A 20,212-nucleotide genomic window follows, 5' to 3' on the forward strand; every position below is an offset into this window, starting at 1 on the left:
AAAAATAAACACAAAATGGATTAAAGACCTAAATGTGGGAGCTGAAGCCATAAAAATCCTAGAAGAGAACATAGGCAGTAACTTCTTTAACATCGGCCGAAGCAACTTTTTTCTAGATATGTCTCCTGAGGCAAGGGAAACAAAAGCAAAGATAAATTATCAGGGCTACGTCAAAATAAAAAGCTTCTGAACAGCGAAGGAAACAATCAACAAAACTAAAAGGCAACCTACTGAGTGGGAGAAGATACTTGCAAATGACATATCTAATAAAGGGTTAGTGTCCAAAATATATAAAGAACTTATACAACTCAACACCCCAAAACCAAATAATCCAATGAAAAAAACAGGCAGAAGACATGAACAGATATTTCTCCAAAGAAGACATCCAAATGGCCAACAGACACATGAAAAAATGCCTAACATCACTCATCATCAGGGAAATATAAATCAAAACGACGAGATATCACCTCACACCTGTCAGAATGGCTAAAATCAATCAACAACACAAGAAACGACAGGTGTTGGTGAGGATATGGAGAGAAAGGAACACTTGTACACAGCTGGTGGGAATGCAAACTGCTGCAGCCACTGTGGAAAACAGTATGGAGGATCCTCAAAAAGTTAAAAATAGAACTACCTTATTATCCAACAATTGCACTATTAGGTATTTACCTAAAGAATACAAGAGCACTAATTCAAAGGGATACATGCACCCCTATGTTTATAGCAGCATTATTTACAATAGCCAAGAAATGGAAGCAGCCCAGATGGCCATCGATTGATGTATGGATAAAGAAGATGTGGTGTATATACACAATGGGATACGACTCAGCCACAAAAAGAATGAAATCTTGCCATTTGCAACGATATGGATAGAGCTAGAGTATAATGCTAAGTGAAAATCAGTCAAAGACAAATACCATATGATTTCACTCCTATGTGCAATTTAAGAAACAAAATAAATGAGCAAAGGGAGAAAAAGAGAGATCAAGAAACAAACCCTTAACTATAGAGAACAAACTGATGTCTACCAGGGTTGGGGGGGTGGAGATGGGTTAAATAGGTGATGGGGATTAAGGAGGTCACTTGTGATGAGCACCAGGTGATATATGGAAGTGCTGAATCACTATATTGTACACCTGAAACTAATAGAACACTGTATGTTAACACACTGGAATTAAAATGAAAACTTAAAAAAAACACAAGTATTGTTAACATTAATCCCACTGACCATTTCATCTGTCTTCCCCAGAGGAAACACCAAATAATGAAGTAAACATTTTCACTCATCTGGTCTGTATAAATCTAAAATCTAGGAATTGAAAATGTCATAACTACAGATGTATTTTTCAATAAAGTTCTTCTCAATTTAAAATTATTTGCATATTAGGTCATTTGCCTCAGGGATTATGAGGCTAGTTGCTTACATGAGACAGGAAGCTGGCTGTGGACTGGGATGACGGTACATTAGAATGAGAACGCACGGCTGAGGATGGCTGTAGAAGGCGAGGCTTCACAGAAGTATTTGAAGTGTATCCAGGGCCCTGAAGTTCCTAGAAAGCAATACAGAGGGAAGCAAAAACAATTGTTGACCTACACCTAGAATTGTGAAATCAAGTGTATTTTGCAAACATAATCTCAGTCTCAGGTGTTGAACATCTACAAGGTCAGAAACCAAAGTATCAAGCAAGATGCTTCTAAGTTACTCTTTGAAGACAAAGCATATGCTTAGGAAGATGCCTTCACACTGCTAATTGTAAAAAGCATTTGAAGCGTGAAAACACCTTGGATGGTGGGCCAGTAAACTGGTTTCTAATTTTGGCAGACTCCACCATAGTTCTGGCTAACTACCGAGAAAGATCCTCTACAACTATGAGTGCTCTAGCCTGTGAAAGTATCTATTATTAAGACTTTAATGAATGTCTGAAGCTTTAAAATATACTTGCAACATAGACATATATTTCAATGGAAAATGTACCGTTTTTAAAGAACACATGTTTCTGTCTTGCAGATTAAATCATTTTTGCTATTCTCCAAACAAGCTACACATGCTTGCATGTCGGGGCTTTGCACTTGCTTGACCCCCTTCTGTATATATACAGTTCTTCTTTCAGGTAGCCTCAAGGCATTCCTGAAGAAGGTGTTTGCCTTTCTTATCATAAACTTAACACAAAGTACGGTGCTTCAATTTGTTACCATAGGAAAAGGATAGGTACAGAATGTAAGGATGTTTATACAGATTCTATAATTGCTAGTATCAGATAATGTTGAAAGTACACTTGAATGTATCTAAGGAACAGGAAGAAAATATACAAGTATATCAAAGAATGGCATTATTTTTTGCTCAAACTATGATGAAAAAAAAAAGACCTCACTTTTACATCCAAAGTGTGTTGAAGTTTTAGGCGCACAGATTCTTGTTCCTGACGCTGTATGATATCTTGACATTCTGCAAACTGCAAAGATGCCTACGATCAAGCAACCACATGTGGTTTATCCTCCATTCTCTATACAATTTTATTTTATTAATCTATAAATACCAAGTTGCCATCTCTTCAAGGGAACTTCCCCCACTCTCAGCACACTAACTTGCATTTATCTATTAATTTATTTTATTCAGTAAACTTAGAACAATTGGAGGCCCTCTTTATTCTCTGTGTCCCCAGCATCTACACAGCATTTAGTACGTGAAGGGCATTCAAGAGAATGAAGAAGCTAAGGATGAAATGAGCACATAGCTTTAGCAATATAAGAAAAATATACAGAGAAATAACAACTGAAATTCATTGAGTCAGTATCTCATGTTTTAAAATCAAAGTTGACATAGGAGGGATCACAGGTCATTTTACCTAACCATAAAGGCTCTGATTTCTTAAGAATCAAGGACTAGCCTGGGTACATTTTTAGCCTTCCAGAGTTCTCGGGTGACAAGAAGGATTTATTCCTCTATGATAAATGGCAATTACAAATCCAGGGTTATTAATCCTTCTCATTCTTTAAGCTGTGTTTTCTGCCTGCATTTTCTGGACCCCAACAAATGTCAGACAGTAGGATTATGCTATCATGTTACTGATATCATTAACAGACTGTATTCTACCTAGTGTCCAAGTCATTCTGTGGCAGTAAGTTAGACTGAAGACATTTTAATTTATTCAGTCCACTAAGGACATCAGGAGCATCTGACATCTATCTTACCGCTCCTGTGACTATATTAGCCTGAAAAAGAGAATTTTGTAAAATGTATGCATTATAACTATGTTTTAAAGCTTGGAAGAGCCTTCTCTATAGGATGCAGTTTTTCTTTGTGCCAGGTGATTGTGATGTAATGGAGATTTGGTTCCTATCAACATGGAGCTTTTATTCAAAACAAGTCTACTTCATAGCTATCTAGCTGATAATTACACTTTTGGTTAATAACTACCTTATCAAGAGCAACTTCCATATTAGCAACCTTTTCTTTCAAACGGTGTTCCTGGGATCTCAGGACCTCCAGCTCTCCAGCCATCTTGTTTTTTTCTGTTGCAACCGTACTCAGTTCCTGGCTCAATTTATTCTTCTCTTCTTTTAGAAAATGCTTTTCCTATAATTATAAAGGAAAAAAATATCAGAAGTAATATGCTGACGTAGATGTTCAGACGTGATGGAAATATGAAACTTTATAAAGACCTGAACTATAGTTTAATTCATATGCCATTTAATTGCTTTTGAGTTGGAGCTGGGAGCTATTAGAATTGTTACCACGTACTCTTTTATTTTTATCACTACTGGTATTATTACTTCTTCTTAGGCTTATTAAATCTTGATAAAACCTACAAAACATGTAATAACTATGTTGCATAAAAAGAGATGGCATTATGGTGAATTGAGATTGAGTAATCATACACTAAATTTTATTGAAATTTGTTTAAGATGACAAAAGAGATTTAAAGAAGATGGCTTTATTTGGAAGCTTTGTGGGCTTCTATTTTGTTTCAAGGTTGAGTATTCATTTCATAAAGGCCTACTGCAGACCCTAAAAAGATGGGACACACAGTTCCTGCCCTCAAGGTCCAGTGATAAGAATGAGCTTATTGATATACTCCTGGAGAGTCTTCAGTATTCAACAAAATTTCATTAAAATTTGTTCACGTTCCTTTAAAAAAGCATCATGAGACAGGGAGACAAAAAGAAATGCATACTAGTCAAGTTACCTCAACTTACTGAGTCTGTATTTCTTTATAAATTTCTTTCTTCAAGAAAATGTTTAATGTAAAAAAGGTAGATGGTATTGCCACTGTAATAAAGCTTTTGGATGGAAATAATTGTTTTTTCTTTCTGATTAGACAGAAAAGGCTTCAGAAAGAAAGATTAATTTTACAAGTTGTCTCCTTTCTGTTCGAAGGGAACGTCCATGGGTTTTGATACATCCCTTCCTCTGGGTGGGGACAGGCACCTGTGATGACAGCAGGCAGTGACCCCTTATGCCCCAAGAGTCCCCAGGGAGAATGAGTATAAGCACTGCTTTACACCCCAAATGGGCAAATAATGGAAGAAGGGAAAGAAAAAAACAAATTTAGGATAAGAGAAAAGGAGGGAAGAAAAAAATAGGAAAGAACCCAAAAACGGAAATAACTAAGTCCATATGATGAGGGGTGTGCACAAACACATGCATTTGTCCATACTCGGGACTGTTCAGCCTCACTCTAAAGGATGTCAGCAGCTCTTTTGGGGTACGGGGAGAGCAGTTAACTTGAACTGCACCTGTCTTCTGCGCAAGCTCATTACTGCCTCACCTCCGTTACAGTCAGTTCTGATGTAATAACTTCTTTTGAAAATTGTTCCAAAGTGACTGTGTATCAGGGAACATCTGAGCACAAAACCGATTTCACACTTGTTATGTACAGTTTCATTTATACTAAGTCAACACAAAACTGTGCCCAGCTAAACAGAGCTGTGTAGGAATACACAAAAAGCATACATGCACACTCTTCAAACACCCATCTACCACTACCTCAGTTTACCTTGTTTTAGGAGTCACATCCACGCACATCTGGTGTTACAGAAAACCCCCCTTCTGCCCCCTTATAATACCTCACAAGCTGCAACCCTCTGATGCACACTTCCACAAGGAAACTTCAGGTCTTTTTCAAGTTAAAGGACAATATTTATTGTAGTATTTATGTATTCTTCACCATTTAAGATGTGACATGTGTAAAACTGCTACCATTTTCATTCCGTTCCTATTTTTTGTATGTCACTGATGAAATCTGTTAGTGGGGCACTCCTAATCCCACTGTTCTCAGCACCCCCGGGGCTTGTACTGCACAGTTTGGCAGAGCACAGTGACTTTAAGAACACACACGTCACATAAAATCATTTCCTGTCTCTACCAGGAATGTCCTTTTGCCCATTTTCTGCATTTAAAATACTAGCTCTTTCAAGATCCTACTCAAATGTTCCTTCAGAAGCTTTTCCCTCATTCTCTTGGTCGGAAATAACCTCATGTCTCTGTTGTACTTTGTAACTCCTCTGTCTTCTCCTATTAAAGAGTGAACAGATTGGCTTCCTCCACTCTGAGGTCAGGGACTCACCTTATTTGCATTTGTCATTGCCTCTTCCAGAAACTGTATCTTGCTCTGAAGGGCATCTATTTGACCTCTTTTAGCTGTGATTTGCTTTTGCATTCCCATTGCCACTTTCATAGCTGGGGGAAAAAAAGGAAGTAAACTGCCTTAGTTTTTAAAATTTCTAAATTTTGAGAGGCTACTATAAACTGATGGTTAAACATTATGAGAAGGCGACAAGATTCTCCAGGGCACTTGGGCAGTTTCAAGAGAGTGATCATGGAGAAAGGTCTTCAGATTTCACAATATTGGGATATAACAATTTTCAGCAATTACTCAGAGATGTTGAGCTGAGATCGATGATGTTTTGATTTCCTTCCTATTGGTATTAATTTCATCGACTATCATAATTTGCCCTATCTCCCATGGTTATAGAATACTGATCAAATTTATACTTGCCCATATAGAAAACATATACATAAACATAGTCATATACTGAAAAACATATGTAGTATTTTTACTAAAATGATTTTCTAGAAATTCATATTTAAAATACCCAAGACATCTCTTATTTGTTTATATGATATCCTATGAACATATCATAAGTGACTGTGTAAGACATCTATTATTAAGTGATCTTTTTGAAGATTCCGGTGATACTACAAACCATTCAGTTTTTATTCCCATGGTTATTGCATGTGTTTGGCACTCATTACTATTTCAACAGTCATTTTGGCAGCATAAGCATATATATGGAATTATTTTAGTAAAACTAGTGATGGAATGAGAATGTTCAAAGCAGGTAGGAGACACCGAATACTTCAGACATGGCAGGCCATTGAAAAGATCTATGAAGCCAGAGACCCAGTGTTGTTTCCCACAGGTAGCTGAGGAAAGAGGTTTGAAAATGCCATGGCTTTGAGTCAGATCCAGATAGCGCTTAGAGGTTAAAAAGAGAAAATGTACTATTCTTTAGAAACAAACTATCAGAGAGGATGAAAGGTCTGACTTCTTGCTAACAAGATTCAGTTCCTCTAGCGAAGCTGTCAAAACAGGGCTGATTAGGCAGACCACAGGGCTTTATTAACAGAGCGACAGTCCGACATCATTTGCTCACCAGTCACCACATCCAAGCACTCGGAAAAACTCTGGTCTCATTAAGTGCATCATGGCTGGCCTTCAAAGCTTATTTTCTTAAATCTCTTTTATTTTAAGATAATTTTAATTAATAAAAATAAGCATTTGAATGCAAACACAGGTTTACCTAGTTAATTTAACCACTGTAAGGTGACTGGGGCTGCAGTCGGAATGCCTGGAGGGAACCAAGGAAAGCCCTCTCTCTGGGGGTGGCGGGAGGGAACAGACCTCAAATGGGCCTCCTGAGTGACCTCTCCAAACCCCACCATTTTCTTGGTGTTAGCCAGAAAAGAAAGAGCTGAACCTGCAAGAACTGCACAAAATACAGAATGCTTCAAGAATCTGTGTGTGGCCTTTGGACAAGGGGCCGCAATAATTTTCTCTGAATGGTTCCAATTTTAGTATATGTGCTGCTGAAGCGGGCACAGAAATAAATCTTTTGACATTAAAAAATATTGAGAAATAAAAAATATAGACTTTACTTAGATTAATATTTATTCTTACAGTCAGCTAATATAGCCATACCAACAACAATATGACTAATATAAAACAGCAGATAACCTTCTCTCTCAGAATTAATATGGGCAGCAAGGGGCAAAGGGAACAGGTCTAAGTGGTGACAAGGGACCACTCATCCTGACAGCTGAATTCCCAGGGCTTCATCCCATTTTTATCACAGAGAAAGATCAGGAACTGACAATTAACCAGAAATTTAAGGTTTATGTAGATAATGAACATGTGAAAAATAAGGGGTTGAATGAAAATCATTGGTAATTTGTATTTTTATCAACACTTCCTTAAGAATAATTAATTGGCACTTACAGACATTGAGATCTGTTAGAAATTACTGAAACAGCCACAGGAAAAACTCAGATACTTTAGGGATTATATTAAGCATATGGCATTTTCCCTAAAAAGCCCTGAGTAGAATGACTGCTATCTAACACCCGTCTTTGGTGCCTATCACTGTGTATCTCTCACATCAGGTGGCACCTGAGAGAGGTGGCAGGCGATGTATCAGGTTTGTGTTTTAATAAGTCTAGACCAATGGAATTAAAAACAGAAGAATAAAATCCAGTAAAGCATACCATGACCATCGGATCCTTCCATTGACTTTAATGTATTTCTTGTTTGTTCAAGTTCAGACTGTGCAGATTTTAATTGCATTTTCAGTTTATTTGTAGTAGCTTCCATTTCTTCAGTTTTGTTTCGAAAATTCCTTTTTAAGACTTCATAGTCCTCTGTACCATGTGATAATAATAGATGGTTACTTTTGTCTATCCCATTGTATTAAGTGTATTTTATTTGTAATTAATGATCACAGAATTTCAGAGCTGGAAGAGGCTTCATTTATCTACATCATCAGCTGTTATTGAAATTAGATGTACAGTCACATTTTACTCTCCTTTTACTCTTCACTGATTTTTTCCAGCCAGTGTAATTGGCTCACATGAACTGCATCTTTCTTGGATGGTCATATGCACCACAACAGATCTCACCACCATCTGTAGGTAGGTGAATCTCCAAGACATGATAAGTAACCTGAGGTTGCCATGTGTTCTTTTTATTTCTAGTAATTATTAAAATTCTTGGCGTGTATTCATCATTCTATACAAACACACACACACACACACACACACACACACACACCTACTTACATTTTTATATATTTATATATGATAGATTTATATATATAAAGGGAACAAACAGAGCCAAGACCTCTTTGCTGAGATGTAACTATCTACCCAGACATTTCCATGTGCATGTCCCGGCACCACCCACACCAACTGTCTCATACTGGCTATATCTCACCCTCTGGCCCTCAAGCCTGCCCCTCCTAATGGTTTCCCCTCTCAGTTGTTGGTGACCACCGTTCTCCCAATACCACAGACCTAAAACCTGAAGGCCGCATACAACTCCTACAATCACAAAGTACTGTTGTTCAATCATCAAAATACTCTTAAATTTTTTCTCTCATTCTCACTGCCACTGCCTTTGTTCAAGTTTTCATAGGTCCCTGGGGCCATTGCAACACCCTCTTTAACTGGCTGGCCTCTGGCCCTATAGTCTTGCCTTTCTCTATTTACCTGCCGACACTGTCCTTTCAAAATGTAAATTTGATGACAATAATCTCCTACTTAATGTCTTTGCTGGCTCCGTACTGTCTGGCTCTGCCTATCTACTCTGCCTCATTTCTTAGCCCTTGTTCCTTTGAACTTTTACTCACATACTTCTGAGCTTACATTGTTATTTCATGCCTTGTGCTTTTGCCCATAATGTTCTCTCTGCCTGGGTTGCCCTTCCACCCTTTTTTTACCTGCCAAATCCCTTTTCTTCCTTCAAAGTTAGCAGAGGACGTGTGAATCCTATAGGAGACTGATTCTCTACACTCTCCTCCAATTGCACCCAGCACACTGTGCCTCACCCACTTCCTGTGACCCATTCTATAGAGGTCTGGCTCCCAGCTAGCCGGGAACCTGAGTGTTGTGTTTCTAGGGCCTTTCTCAGTATCTGGCCTAGTAAATGCTCAGGAATCCTTGACAGTGTGCATGTGCGTGTGCGTGTGTGTGCGTGTAGTAAATGATACCTGCACCACACCAATCGTGAACTAGAACTTATTTTTAAATCTAAAATCTTAATTGATTTTTCGAGAAATCTACACAAGTCTGTTTACACATGTTGCTTCATTATGAAACCTCTAATCAAGCTAACTGACTTAAAGGACTCAAGGTTTCCACTTCCCTCATCCTTTTCTTGAAAACTCAATAAAGAGGGGCACCCAGGTGGCTACGTCAGTTAAGCGTCTGACATTTGGTTTCAGCTCAGGTCATGATCTTGGGGTTGTGAGACTGGAGCCACCTGGTGGGCTCTGTGCTCAGCGGGGAGTCTACTTCTCTCCCTGTGCCTCTCCCCCTAAACACACACACACACACACACACACACACACACACACACACACACACACACAAGCTTGCACTCTCTCTCTAAGATAAATAAATAAATCTTTAAAAAAAAACACCTCAGTAAAGAATTTCATGGACTCTGAGGGTTGACTAAAATTAACAGTTAATGAGTACAAGATATGGGAGCTCTCTAAGCAGAAGCAGGATTTTGGGGCAGCATAATTCTCCCTGTTTATGATGTGGGATGAGCAGCCATTTTTTGCAACAGTCCTAGCATCCATGCTGGACTTCACTGACAGTGCTCTGAGTTGTCAGCAGAATCTGAACTGAAGTAACATACCTGTAAGACTGTTTAACTCACTCCTACTAGTTTTCACCTCATTTAATAACTGATCTCTCTCCTGTTTGATGTCCTTCACTGCACGGAGCCGCTCAGAGCCTGCATTGACCAGCTTCACTTTTTCCAGCTCCAGGTCACTCACTCGGGCCTCAAGCTCCCGTATCTTTGCATCTTTTTTATCTTTTAAAATCTAGATATAGGGATAAATACAAAGGACAGAGTAAGAAGTAAAAAAAAAAAATATGTACAAATACTTATAGTGGACATTGTATTAGTGTCCTCCCTGTGTTTAATATCTTTTCACTATTTCCTAGAATATTAAATTTCTATTTTATTATAAAGCCTCAAGAGTAAATGGGAAAGCAAATGGAATACTTTACTCTTCTTTAACCTTAGATGTCAATTTCCAGTATTGTTTGCAATAACTCATTATTCCTATTCCTACTTTTTTTTTCATTTCAAAGAGGAAGGTACTGAGCACCTACTCTGTGCCAGGCACTATTTTACATGTTTGGACAGAGCAGCAGGGCAGGGACTGGGGTGAGGCAAGTGAGACCCCAGGTGAGCGCCTCCCTGAGTTCTGAGTCCTAGGTGCCTCACTAACCTTACCCCGTCCCAGGCATGAGTAGCAGGAAGCGAGGTCATTGTCCCCAGGGGGCTTACATTCCAGTGAGAGGACACAGACAACAACAACAAATATTTAATAGTCAGGTAATAATAAGTGACCAAAACAAAGAATAAAAGAAGGTGGGGGGTGGAAGATGAATGCAGGGGAGGGGCTCTGCATGTAAGAGGTCAGTCAGTTGGTATGTAGAAAAGAGCCCAACTGCTATTCTTATTAAAGCCTGCAAGGAGGTTGGCCCTTGGCTGGTGTCTGGGAACTTGGATTTGGGAGGGTTCCCACCACTCCAACTGATAAGAGTAGCTCACTGTATCTAAACCAGTTCTGCAATCAAAATGATTTATGCAGAGTACCTGCTTTCCTTCTGTAAGACTGGAATAGATGCCAGGCAATGGGTGTCGGTGTGACCAGTCCCCAGTATAAAAACCCTGGGGACTGAATCTCTAATGAGCTTCCTGGTCAGCAACATGTGACATGTACTGTCATAGTTTGTTGCTGGGGGAGTGAAGTATATCCTGCATGACTCTGCAGGAGAGGACTTTTGAAAGCCTGTGCCTAGCTTCCTCCATGTACACTTTCCCTTTGTTGATTTTGCTTTACATTATTTCACTGTAATAAACTATACCCGTGAGCATAACTATATGCTGAGTTCTGAGTCATCCTAGCAAATGGCTGAAACTGCGGGTAGTCCTGGGGACCCTGACCCTCTCTGCTGAGCAGAAACCACAAAGAGGGAAGTAAAGGAGCAAGCCACGTGACAGGCTTGGGGACAGCTCTAGGCATAGCTAATGTGTTCAGGGAACAGCAAGTCCATCAGAATGGCTGGTGGAAACCAGAACATGCTACCCCAAACATGCCTCTTTGGCATTAGGATTATTTTGAGCTGATTATTTTGAGAAATAGCAGACACAGGAGAAGGTCTGAAAACAGAAGGTGCCCTTTAAGGGGTACTTATATTTATAAAGGAAGACTCCATTTATAAGGATGTCTCCCTCTCTGATGTCTCCCTCCTCTGAAAGGAAGGATGACTCTAAATTATGAGAGAAACTTATCAATGGGGAAAGCATGGCTTAAATCTGCAAAACAAACCTCATTCCTTTATTCATAGTTTTCCTGGTCACCTTCCCATGACTTGCCTCTCCCACATCCTTCTTTCAGCTAAAGATGGTATTTAAGCCTGAATTCTAAGCCACCTCTCTCTGAGTTACTCATTTCCCTGGGTTTCTCCCTTGTATATATGAGATTGATTAAGATTGATTTATTTGAAAGAGAGAAATAGAGAGAGAGCACGAGTTGGGGGGAGAATCAGAGGGAGAAGCAGACTCCCCACCAAGCAGAAAGCCTGAAGTGGGGCTCAATCCTGGGACTCTGGGATCATGACCTGAGCCAAAGCAGATGCTTAACCAACTGAGCCACCCATGCACCCCCTATGAGATATATTAATAAACTTCTTTGCTCTTCTCTTGTTGATGTGTCTTGGTTACTGAGAATTTAGAAAGACAGAGGGAGAAGGATTTCTCCTCCTCTACATTGGAGTGGACTGAGAATGGGGAGGAAGTAGAGATGAAGTCAGGGAGGGAGCCATGAGCAAGACTGGCCTCAGAGGCAATGTAAGGATGTGAAAGTTCATCCTGAGTGAGATAAGAAGCCATTGGAGAGTTTTGAATATGGGAGTGATAAAATGTAACACTTTAAAAATATAATTCTGGCTCCTGTGTGAAGCATAAACAGTGGTAGGGGTGAAGGTGAGAGTGCTCTTGCAGTGGCTGCACTCCCACCAACAGTGCATGAGTATTCCTTTTTTTTTTTCTTAAAGTAGGCTCGACACCCACACCCAGCATAGCACCCAATGCAGGGCCTGAACTCATGACTCTGAGACCAAGACCTGAGCCAAAATCTACAGTCAGACGCTTAACTGATTGAGCCACCCAGGAACCCCGAGTGTTCCTTTTTCTCCACTTCCTTGCCAACACCTGTTGAAGATGGGCGTCTTCTCTATGCTATGTGTCCAAGTCCAAGTCGGTGTTGTATGGAAGTGTTGAATTGCTATCTTGTACACCTGCAACTAATATGACAAACTATGTTAACTGTTCTTTTTTTCCACAGATACGGAAGCCAAGACTGAGCCAACAATGCAGTGTTTCACAGTCACTGAGTGGTGAGAGATGGGATTCAATGAGAGGTCTGTACAGAGAGGGAGAAAATACTTCAAACTGTGGATCGGAAATGACTTCTGAGGAAACTGGATTTTGTGATTTTTTTCTCTTTCGTATCACTAGTCCTGAACCATTTTGGGGCCACCCATTCCTTTTGGAATCTAATAAAAGTAGGAATCCTATCTCACAAAAACACACAGATGCACAGATACTTTCAAACAATCTCTGGGGTCCACAGACCGTGTTCACAGAGCCCCTCTTCAGTGACTTAAGTCAACTTCCTCCTGAGGGGAAAGATTTTGCAGAAGCTAAGCTGCCAAAAAAACTCTCTACAGACCTTGAATTCCTGTAGCTCCAGCCTCCTATCATTGATCTCCTTCTCGAGCTGAGCCTTTTCTACTTGCATGGCACCAGCAGTTCGTCCATGCTGGCCAACCAGCTGTGTCATGTTTTCAATCTGCTGTCGCAAAATCTCGATCACCTTGTCCTTCTCTGCCATCTGTAGCCTGAGGGCCTCACACTCGGTCTGCACATTTCTGAGGTGATCTCCCTCTGTTTTCAAGTGCTGTAGCTCCTGCAATTTCAAGTCCACCCGGGAGCGCAGCTTCGTGATCTCTGAATTGGTAGCCTCAATGGCTCTCTCTTTCTCCTGGAGTGAAGCGGTCAGGTCCGATACGGTCCTCTCTGAGCTCTCCAGGGTCATCTTCTTGGCGGTCAACTCTTCCACCACTTTGCGGAGCATCTCTTTGGTGGATTCAAGCTGAGCAGTCAAGGAGGACACTTTTTCTAGACTTTCATTCTTTCCCTGAATTGCTGCCATCTGAGTGTTGAAGAAAAGAAAATTTCATGGATTTGGGCAGTTAGGTAGAAGCAACCTCAAGAGTTTAACAAGGTAGCTCACAAACATGAAATCATGAATCTGATATCACTTAGACTAACTCAAATAGTTTTGCTGTCAGATCTCTGTACAGACCACAGACCCACTTAAGTTAATTAGACCAAGGTGGAGAGACGTTAACTAAATAATAATGCTCCCCTAGAATGGCATTGTAGTGTGAGAGCTTGGGAAGTTTCCTCTGAGGGTATTTTCTGTACCAACTTAAATTAGGATAGGGAGAAGTGTGACAAGACTGAAGAAGCTGCTCTTCCTATTTCCCTCCAACTTGCCCCTTAATTCTACCTCTGAGAGAAAAGCGAATAATGGCTTTTATCCAACACATACTCACATTCTCAGGTCCTTGTCCAGAAGAGAGTAAGAATCTAACTCCCAGTTGCTCCTCTCACCTTTCTTCTTGCCCAGGTTGGGCCAAAGAGTAGGAAAGTGGTTTGCCTGGATTCTAAGCCAAGACTGGTCCCTTTGGTTTCCTTTCATATTTTGGGAAGCTTACTCTTTTGTGGAATGCTGTTTATGTCTCTGTGACAACACCTAGCATTGGAACTGTGTCCTTTCCGTACTTAAGGTTCAGGGCTGTTAATAAAGCGTTCCACATTTTGCCACTGGTGCGCTAAAATGGACTGCATCCATCTTGTGTTTCTAGCAGTCTCAATCAGTCTGGGGGAAAACCAAAACCAAAAAAAACATCTGTTGGAAACCTTCTACCTTCCTGTTCCTCAGATCTCCCTATGGCTTGATGCTTTTCTGAAATAAGTGACTATTAGGTTACCAATTTCTAGGTGAAAACCAAAAGGCAATTGGATGGCAATTTCATCACTCAACAACGAACAAAACTGAGATGAAGCTGAACATTTTATTTAATCAGTGGTCAAAAATACAGAAATAAATAACAGGTTTTTATAACTTGCTCAAAGTTATTTTTAGGCCCATACATGTTTTTTTTAAAAAAACTCTACCAATAACACATAAAATACACTTTTCCTCTAAAGACACTATTGGTAGAAACCATCCATGTCCTGCCTGACCTGCCGTTCCATCTGGCCCTGACACTCGCTCTTCATGGCCTTGAGGAGGGCTTCCAGGCGCTGCACCTCCATGTTCCTGTCGTCCAGCTCCCGCCGCAGGTGGTCAATGGTGATGCTGTTGCCCGTGTCCCGGTCCCACAGACGCTTATTCTGCTCCTTCTCCAGACTCAGCTCCTTCTCTCTTTTATGTAGATCAGCCTAGAAGAAGTGAGGTATGTTCCCCAACTTGTATTAAATAATTAAAGTAAAACTCTAATTTTTCTTATATCATTTTTGGAGGTTTTATGTGATTTAAGAAGCCTCTGACTTTGGAATCTTACTTTTTAATGGCTTAAAAACAATTATTTACTAGATAAATAAGTTAACATTTTGCTTACTTATAATTTCTTGCATTACAAGTACATCGCAATGGACTAGACCCCAAACAATATAAAATGAAAAGAAAAACACAATAGATTTTTAAAGTCATCCTGTTTTTAAATTTTGGACTTTCTAGCAAAGGCATTATGCCTTGCATCAAGTGTGCTCCTGTAATAAAGAAATGCTCAAAAGCTTGAAAGAATAGCAATAGTAATGTGGTTAACTGCTTCAGAAATGACAGAATAGTGTTTGGTACTGGGAGTGGAGTAGTGGTTGGCTGTGAATTGAATTACCTCCCTCTTTAGTAGCTAAAAAACAAAAACAAAAACATAGTGTTTACTGTTAGCAAAAACTAAATAGAGTAGGAGAAACAAAGACACACAGATCTGCAAAGGACCTATCACCCAAAGGGAAAGGTAAGACACAGATACAAAGAACTGGAAGTGGTTTTTCATTAAAGAGACAGAGCTAAGCAACAGCGGAGAGAAATCGCTAAGGAGATCAAAATACTTCGAGAAGGCATTTGAGTGGACCTTGCGAACAGCTGGGAGGTGCAGAGATCTGTAAGAAGGGACTGGAAAGGGATTTGTGTGGTTTAGTTGGGCATATGTAGAGAGAAAGGGCTAGAACAGTAAACGGGCTGGATCATGAACAGTGTTGAAAGGTAGGGAGTCTGACTTTTACGGGGAATGTAATTTTTGAATTTCAATGACATAATCAGAGTGATATTTTAGAAAGATGAGCATGGCAGCACTTTATGGGCCAGACTGAAGAGGGGAAAGACAGGAGGTAGGAACCCTCGTAAGGAGACACTGCCCTGCTCCAGGTCTAATGAGGGGCTTGGTCAGAGGGGTAGTGGTGGTAAAGATGAAAAACAGAGGGGGTCTTTCAGGGTCTTTCAGACAATCTGCAAGATTTTCAGATTCGATCTGAGGACCCTAGGAAACACCCAGTGGGAGGGTAAGAAGTGAAGGATTATCCCAAGGTTTGGAGCTTGTCACACACAGTCGCCAGCTCTATCTTTAGCGCTTGCCCCTTAAACGCCGCTACAGCCTATGAAGGACGGCTCTACCAGCAGAGGGCGCTACACCCTGCGGAGGGGCTGGGGGTGAGAGAGGCATTTATTCTAGTCTACCGCTAATACCACACAAAAGAGTGCCAGGAGTTTCCTTTCCTAAATTTCTCAGCCTCTAGTACCTCTAACAGGGCACAGGCTGCTTCACTATTATTGGAATCTTCTTTCCTTTAAAAAAAATTTTTTTTTAAACTTCCTTTCAAATTGTCAGTGTTTTGAATGTTATTTGGCTTTAAAATAAACAGTACTACCTCAATTTAGTCGAACAAATTTATCTAATTGAAAGACGGGTCGTTTGAAGACTAACTTCACCTAACTTACAAGCTATCACTGCTTAAGGAAAAAAAATAGGTAAAGTTTAGAATATTATTTATACACAAAACTTGAATAATGTCAAGACAGTCTACTGTGTATGTATACACAAATATTATGTAAAATTTGTAATCTTATAAATAAAACCAGTTTGTGAAATATTTTGGTGAGAAACTTCCCAGAATTAATCGTATTCATATTTAGATCATAGTCTTACCAACAGCTTTTGAAGCTGATCATCCAAATTTCCAGATTCCTGACTGAACTGGTCACGTTCTGTCCGTGCCTCGGTTAGCTCTGAGTTGGCAAGGACTAATTGCTTTTCAAGCTCTTCTATCTAAAAGAAAAGCACAAATCAATCTGACTATGTTAGTGGGGAGTATAAAATAAATAGGCTTTGGGAAACAAATGGTATTATTTTGGAGGCAAAAATAAAAGCTTATGTTTTGCAAAGTTTTCTAAACTTAAGATCTATATAGAATTTAATTTAGCCAGAGAAATTTGCCAAAATGAAATATTTGATACCATTAGATATGGGCATTGTCTGTAATCCTTTTCACACTATTCAAGATTTACCTTCTGTGAATGTGTTGTCATTCAGTATTTAAGGAAGCTTGATGAGGCATAAATAACATTCTGCACAGCCCCCACAAAAGACCTATACGTAGAAGAGCTATTTTGTTTAAGACTATCAGAGTTTCAGTAACAAAAGGCATTGAATATAAAAGAATGAATGGTAATAACAAATTTTTCATTATTGTCATTATTAGTCAATTTGGAAAGGATGAATGAACTTACATGTACACAAATACATTAATTTAAAATTATTTTAAATTAAATATGTTAATTTAAAATACTTATGTATTATGTGTTTCAATCCTCATTTCAACTATAAAATGGGTGAATACCAATTTTAAAGGACTGGTATAGGTGCATTTTTCTCTCATTGACAGGGCAGCTGTTTGACCTGTGTGACTATGCGTGTCCGTATGTCAATATGCCAGAAGGCCCATCACTGTTAATAGCATCCCTACAGCTCTTGTCCTGTAGATGCAAGGTAGGCGAAGAGGTTAGCATCTCAGATGATGGAGACTCCAGGTTTGGATTTTAGCTGAGCCACACAAATTCATAATTTATTTTTTTTAAAGATTTTATTTATTTATTTGACAGAGAGAGACACAGCGAGAGAGGGAACACAAGCAGGGAGAGTGGGAGAGGGAGAAGCAGGCTTCCCGCCGAGCAGGGAGCCGGATACGGGGCTCGATCCCAGGGTCCTGGGATCATGACCTGAGCCGAAGGCAGACGCTTAATGACTGAGCCACCCAGGCACCCCACAAATTCATAATTTAGATACAGAGATATTAAAATAATGAGAACATGTTGATACTCAGTGTGATCACTAAAATACTATTTCATCAACCAGTAATAAGAAATCCTTCCTATCTACATAAATGCTACATTTCCTTCTTACTTCAACAGGCTTCCAGATTTACTATGTCAAGAATAAAATCTATTGATTGGTTTGGAGGACAAACTGTGATGAAAATTTCTTACAAAATATATGAGCAAGACTAATTTTTTCTTGGTGACTCTATTTTTTTCTGGACCACGTTCATTTAAGACCTTCGTTTATTAATTCAGCACATATTTACTAGCTATATAAACACACATATATGCAACTACCGGTTGATAAATGCTAAGTATGAACGCATAGAATTTATATACCTTTAACTACACATACATCTATATGACTTTTAAAAAGTACTTATATAGGATCATCAAACAGTTTCACATTTACCTACAGAGGAGAATCACAGCCTACAGGGATTGGAATACACATTTTAATATTTACATTGGACATATTTTAAAAATGACTATATTTGACTGTATGTTAGATATAAGCAAGTATTTCATAAGAACTAAATGTACATAGAACATTAGGCTACCAATAGAAACGTTAAAAGATTCTAATAATCCTATAAAGGAATTCTTGCACTCTTGTGCTCATTTGGGGGCATATATAGAAAAAAGCCATACAACAACTCAACCTCTGTGGCATGAGTAGCTTCCTAAGGAAAGTGGAGGAATGGTATCAGTTGATATAATCTTTTCAGCTCTATTATTATTGGGAAAGACCAAATCAGCACACACTTAGTAATGGCATTAGGAATACTTAGGAGAAAGCCCACAGACTTACTGTGGGTGGACAAATGCAATCAGAGAGGGAACATGATCAGGCTAAGAGTCAAACACTTTAGGTTCGGTCCAGTTCTGTCACCTGACCTCTCTGAATCTCAATTTTTTTTTAATCTATAATTTGAAAAGAATATTCTAGATAATCTTTCGAAGTCCTTTCAATTCTGTGTCTAATACTTTTTCACATAAGAACAGTATTAGTAAAGCTGAAATTCTAGAATTTCCACTTGTCTTTGGAAACAAAATATGGTCAAAGAAACAACCTTCCAAGCTATAAATTTAATAAGAACACTTTCAAAGTGAAGAGTTACTCATATGACTAAAACATTTTCTAGTCCAAGCTTGGCATAAACTGTTTTCTCTTTGAGCAAAGTATTTGTTCATGTGCTTTAAAAGCTTAAATTAAGACCTGCAATTTTGTCCGTTTTCATTTTTTTTAAATATCCTGGATCACCCTTTGATAACATCAAACTGGATGGTAAACTTCAGGAGACCAAAATTTAAAAAAGAAAAGAAAGAAAAGAACACAAAAAAAGAAAGAGCCAAGTCTCATGTTTCCGTCTAGGCCTACGAAGCGTCAGAAGCCCCCCCGCCCCTCCCCTGCAGGAACACTGGTTTTGTAGTTGTCAGTACTGACTCAACTGCCTCCCCCCGCCCCCCGCCCCAGCCCAGCAGGAACAATGGTTTTGTAGTTGTCAGTACTGACTCCATTGCCCCCGCCCCCGCCCCCCGCCGCCCCTGCAGGAACACTGGTTTTGTAGTTGTCAGTACTGACTCAACTGCCCCCCCTTGCGCCCTGCAGGAACACTGGTTTTGTAGTTGTCAGTACTGCCTCCACTGCCCCCCCTCCCAGCGCCCTGCGGGAACACTGGTTTTGTAGTTGTCAGTACTGACTCAGCTGCTATAGCTCTGCTTTTACCTTTCACTTTTTACAGGAGAAATATTTCTGTTACTTAATCAATCAAGAAGAGAAATGGAGAGTGAAAGGGAAAACCACTGAAGTAGCAGCTGAGCTGAACAAACAGCTGTACAAAACACTACAAAGCCTTCTGAAATGTCCAGAATAAATACTGACATCCGAGAGATATATCAAAGGTTTTCTCTTTTTCTTTTCTTTTCCAATAGCAGCACTGGTTTTCCCTTTCACCATCTATGAATCTACTTGCTCTTTTGGATCACTGGACAAGTACTTGGATCTCATTCAAATCTTTACAATGATTTTAGAGACGTTACCAATCAAGCCGAATTCTATCTTTGGTTTTCTGTGCTCAGAAAGACGACACAGACATTGGATACTGAGGGGTGCTGTGGGTCAGCACGGGGGTGCATTGGCAGAACTGCGCAAAGAGGTTTGCACAGACGCGTCCTGCACAGGATAGAGCTCCAGCCAGTGCTACTAAATCTTTACTTTTTGAGTATGAAATTCAGCCCCAAATGCTTTCAAAGTAGGAAAAATAAACTTAGAATCAAGATCATGAGATATTTTTGTTGTCAAAAAGCGAAAGTTAAGAGTAAAGCCAAATCTACAGAGCCAATAATGACAGCTTCTACTGGTCCAAATTCGTAAAGGGGAATGCTGGAGGTTCTCCTAAAATGGAAAGAGAAGAATAGAAAAAAGCATTACAGTAGAACACTTTTGTAAGCTACA

General features: G+C 39.6%; 1 protein-coding gene across 12 annotated transcripts in view; it reads right to left on the bottom strand.

Annotated features, from left to right (window-relative positions):
- The window catches only part of CCDC158 (coiled-coil domain containing 158), a 98,517-nt gene that overhangs the window by 49,114 nt on the left and 29,191 nt on the right, over positions 1-20,212 (bottom strand). For 11 of the 12 annotated variants that reach the window (XM_027600200.1, XM_027600194.1, XM_027600196.1 and 8 more), the window contains 9 exons: positions 16,586-16,705; positions 14,622-14,819; positions 13,039-13,521; positions 9,924-10,113; positions 7,769-7,921; positions 5,571-5,683; positions 3,422-3,580; positions 2,376-2,468; positions 1,428-1,553 (listed from right to left, as the gene is read on the bottom strand). In XM_027600200.1, coding sequence (XP_027456001.1) covers positions 1,428-1,553; positions 2,376-2,468; positions 3,422-3,580; positions 5,571-5,683; positions 7,769-7,921; positions 9,924-10,113; positions 13,039-13,521; positions 14,622-14,819; positions 16,586-16,705 — 1,635 coding nt within the window. The remainder of the gene's footprint in view (positions 1-1,427; positions 1,554-2,375; positions 2,469-3,421; positions 3,581-5,570; positions 5,684-7,768; positions 7,922-9,923; positions 10,114-13,038; positions 13,522-14,621; positions 14,820-16,585; positions 16,706-20,212) is intronic. The other variant, XM_027600199.2, reaches the window with a different exon arrangement.

This window comes from Zalophus californianus, chromosome 2 (assembly GCF_009762305.2).
Source record: "Zalophus californianus isolate mZalCal1 chromosome 2, mZalCal1.pri.v2, whole genome shotgun sequence".
Classification (NCBI taxonomy): domain Eukaryota; kingdom Metazoa; phylum Chordata; class Mammalia; order Carnivora; family Otariidae; genus Zalophus; species Zalophus californianus.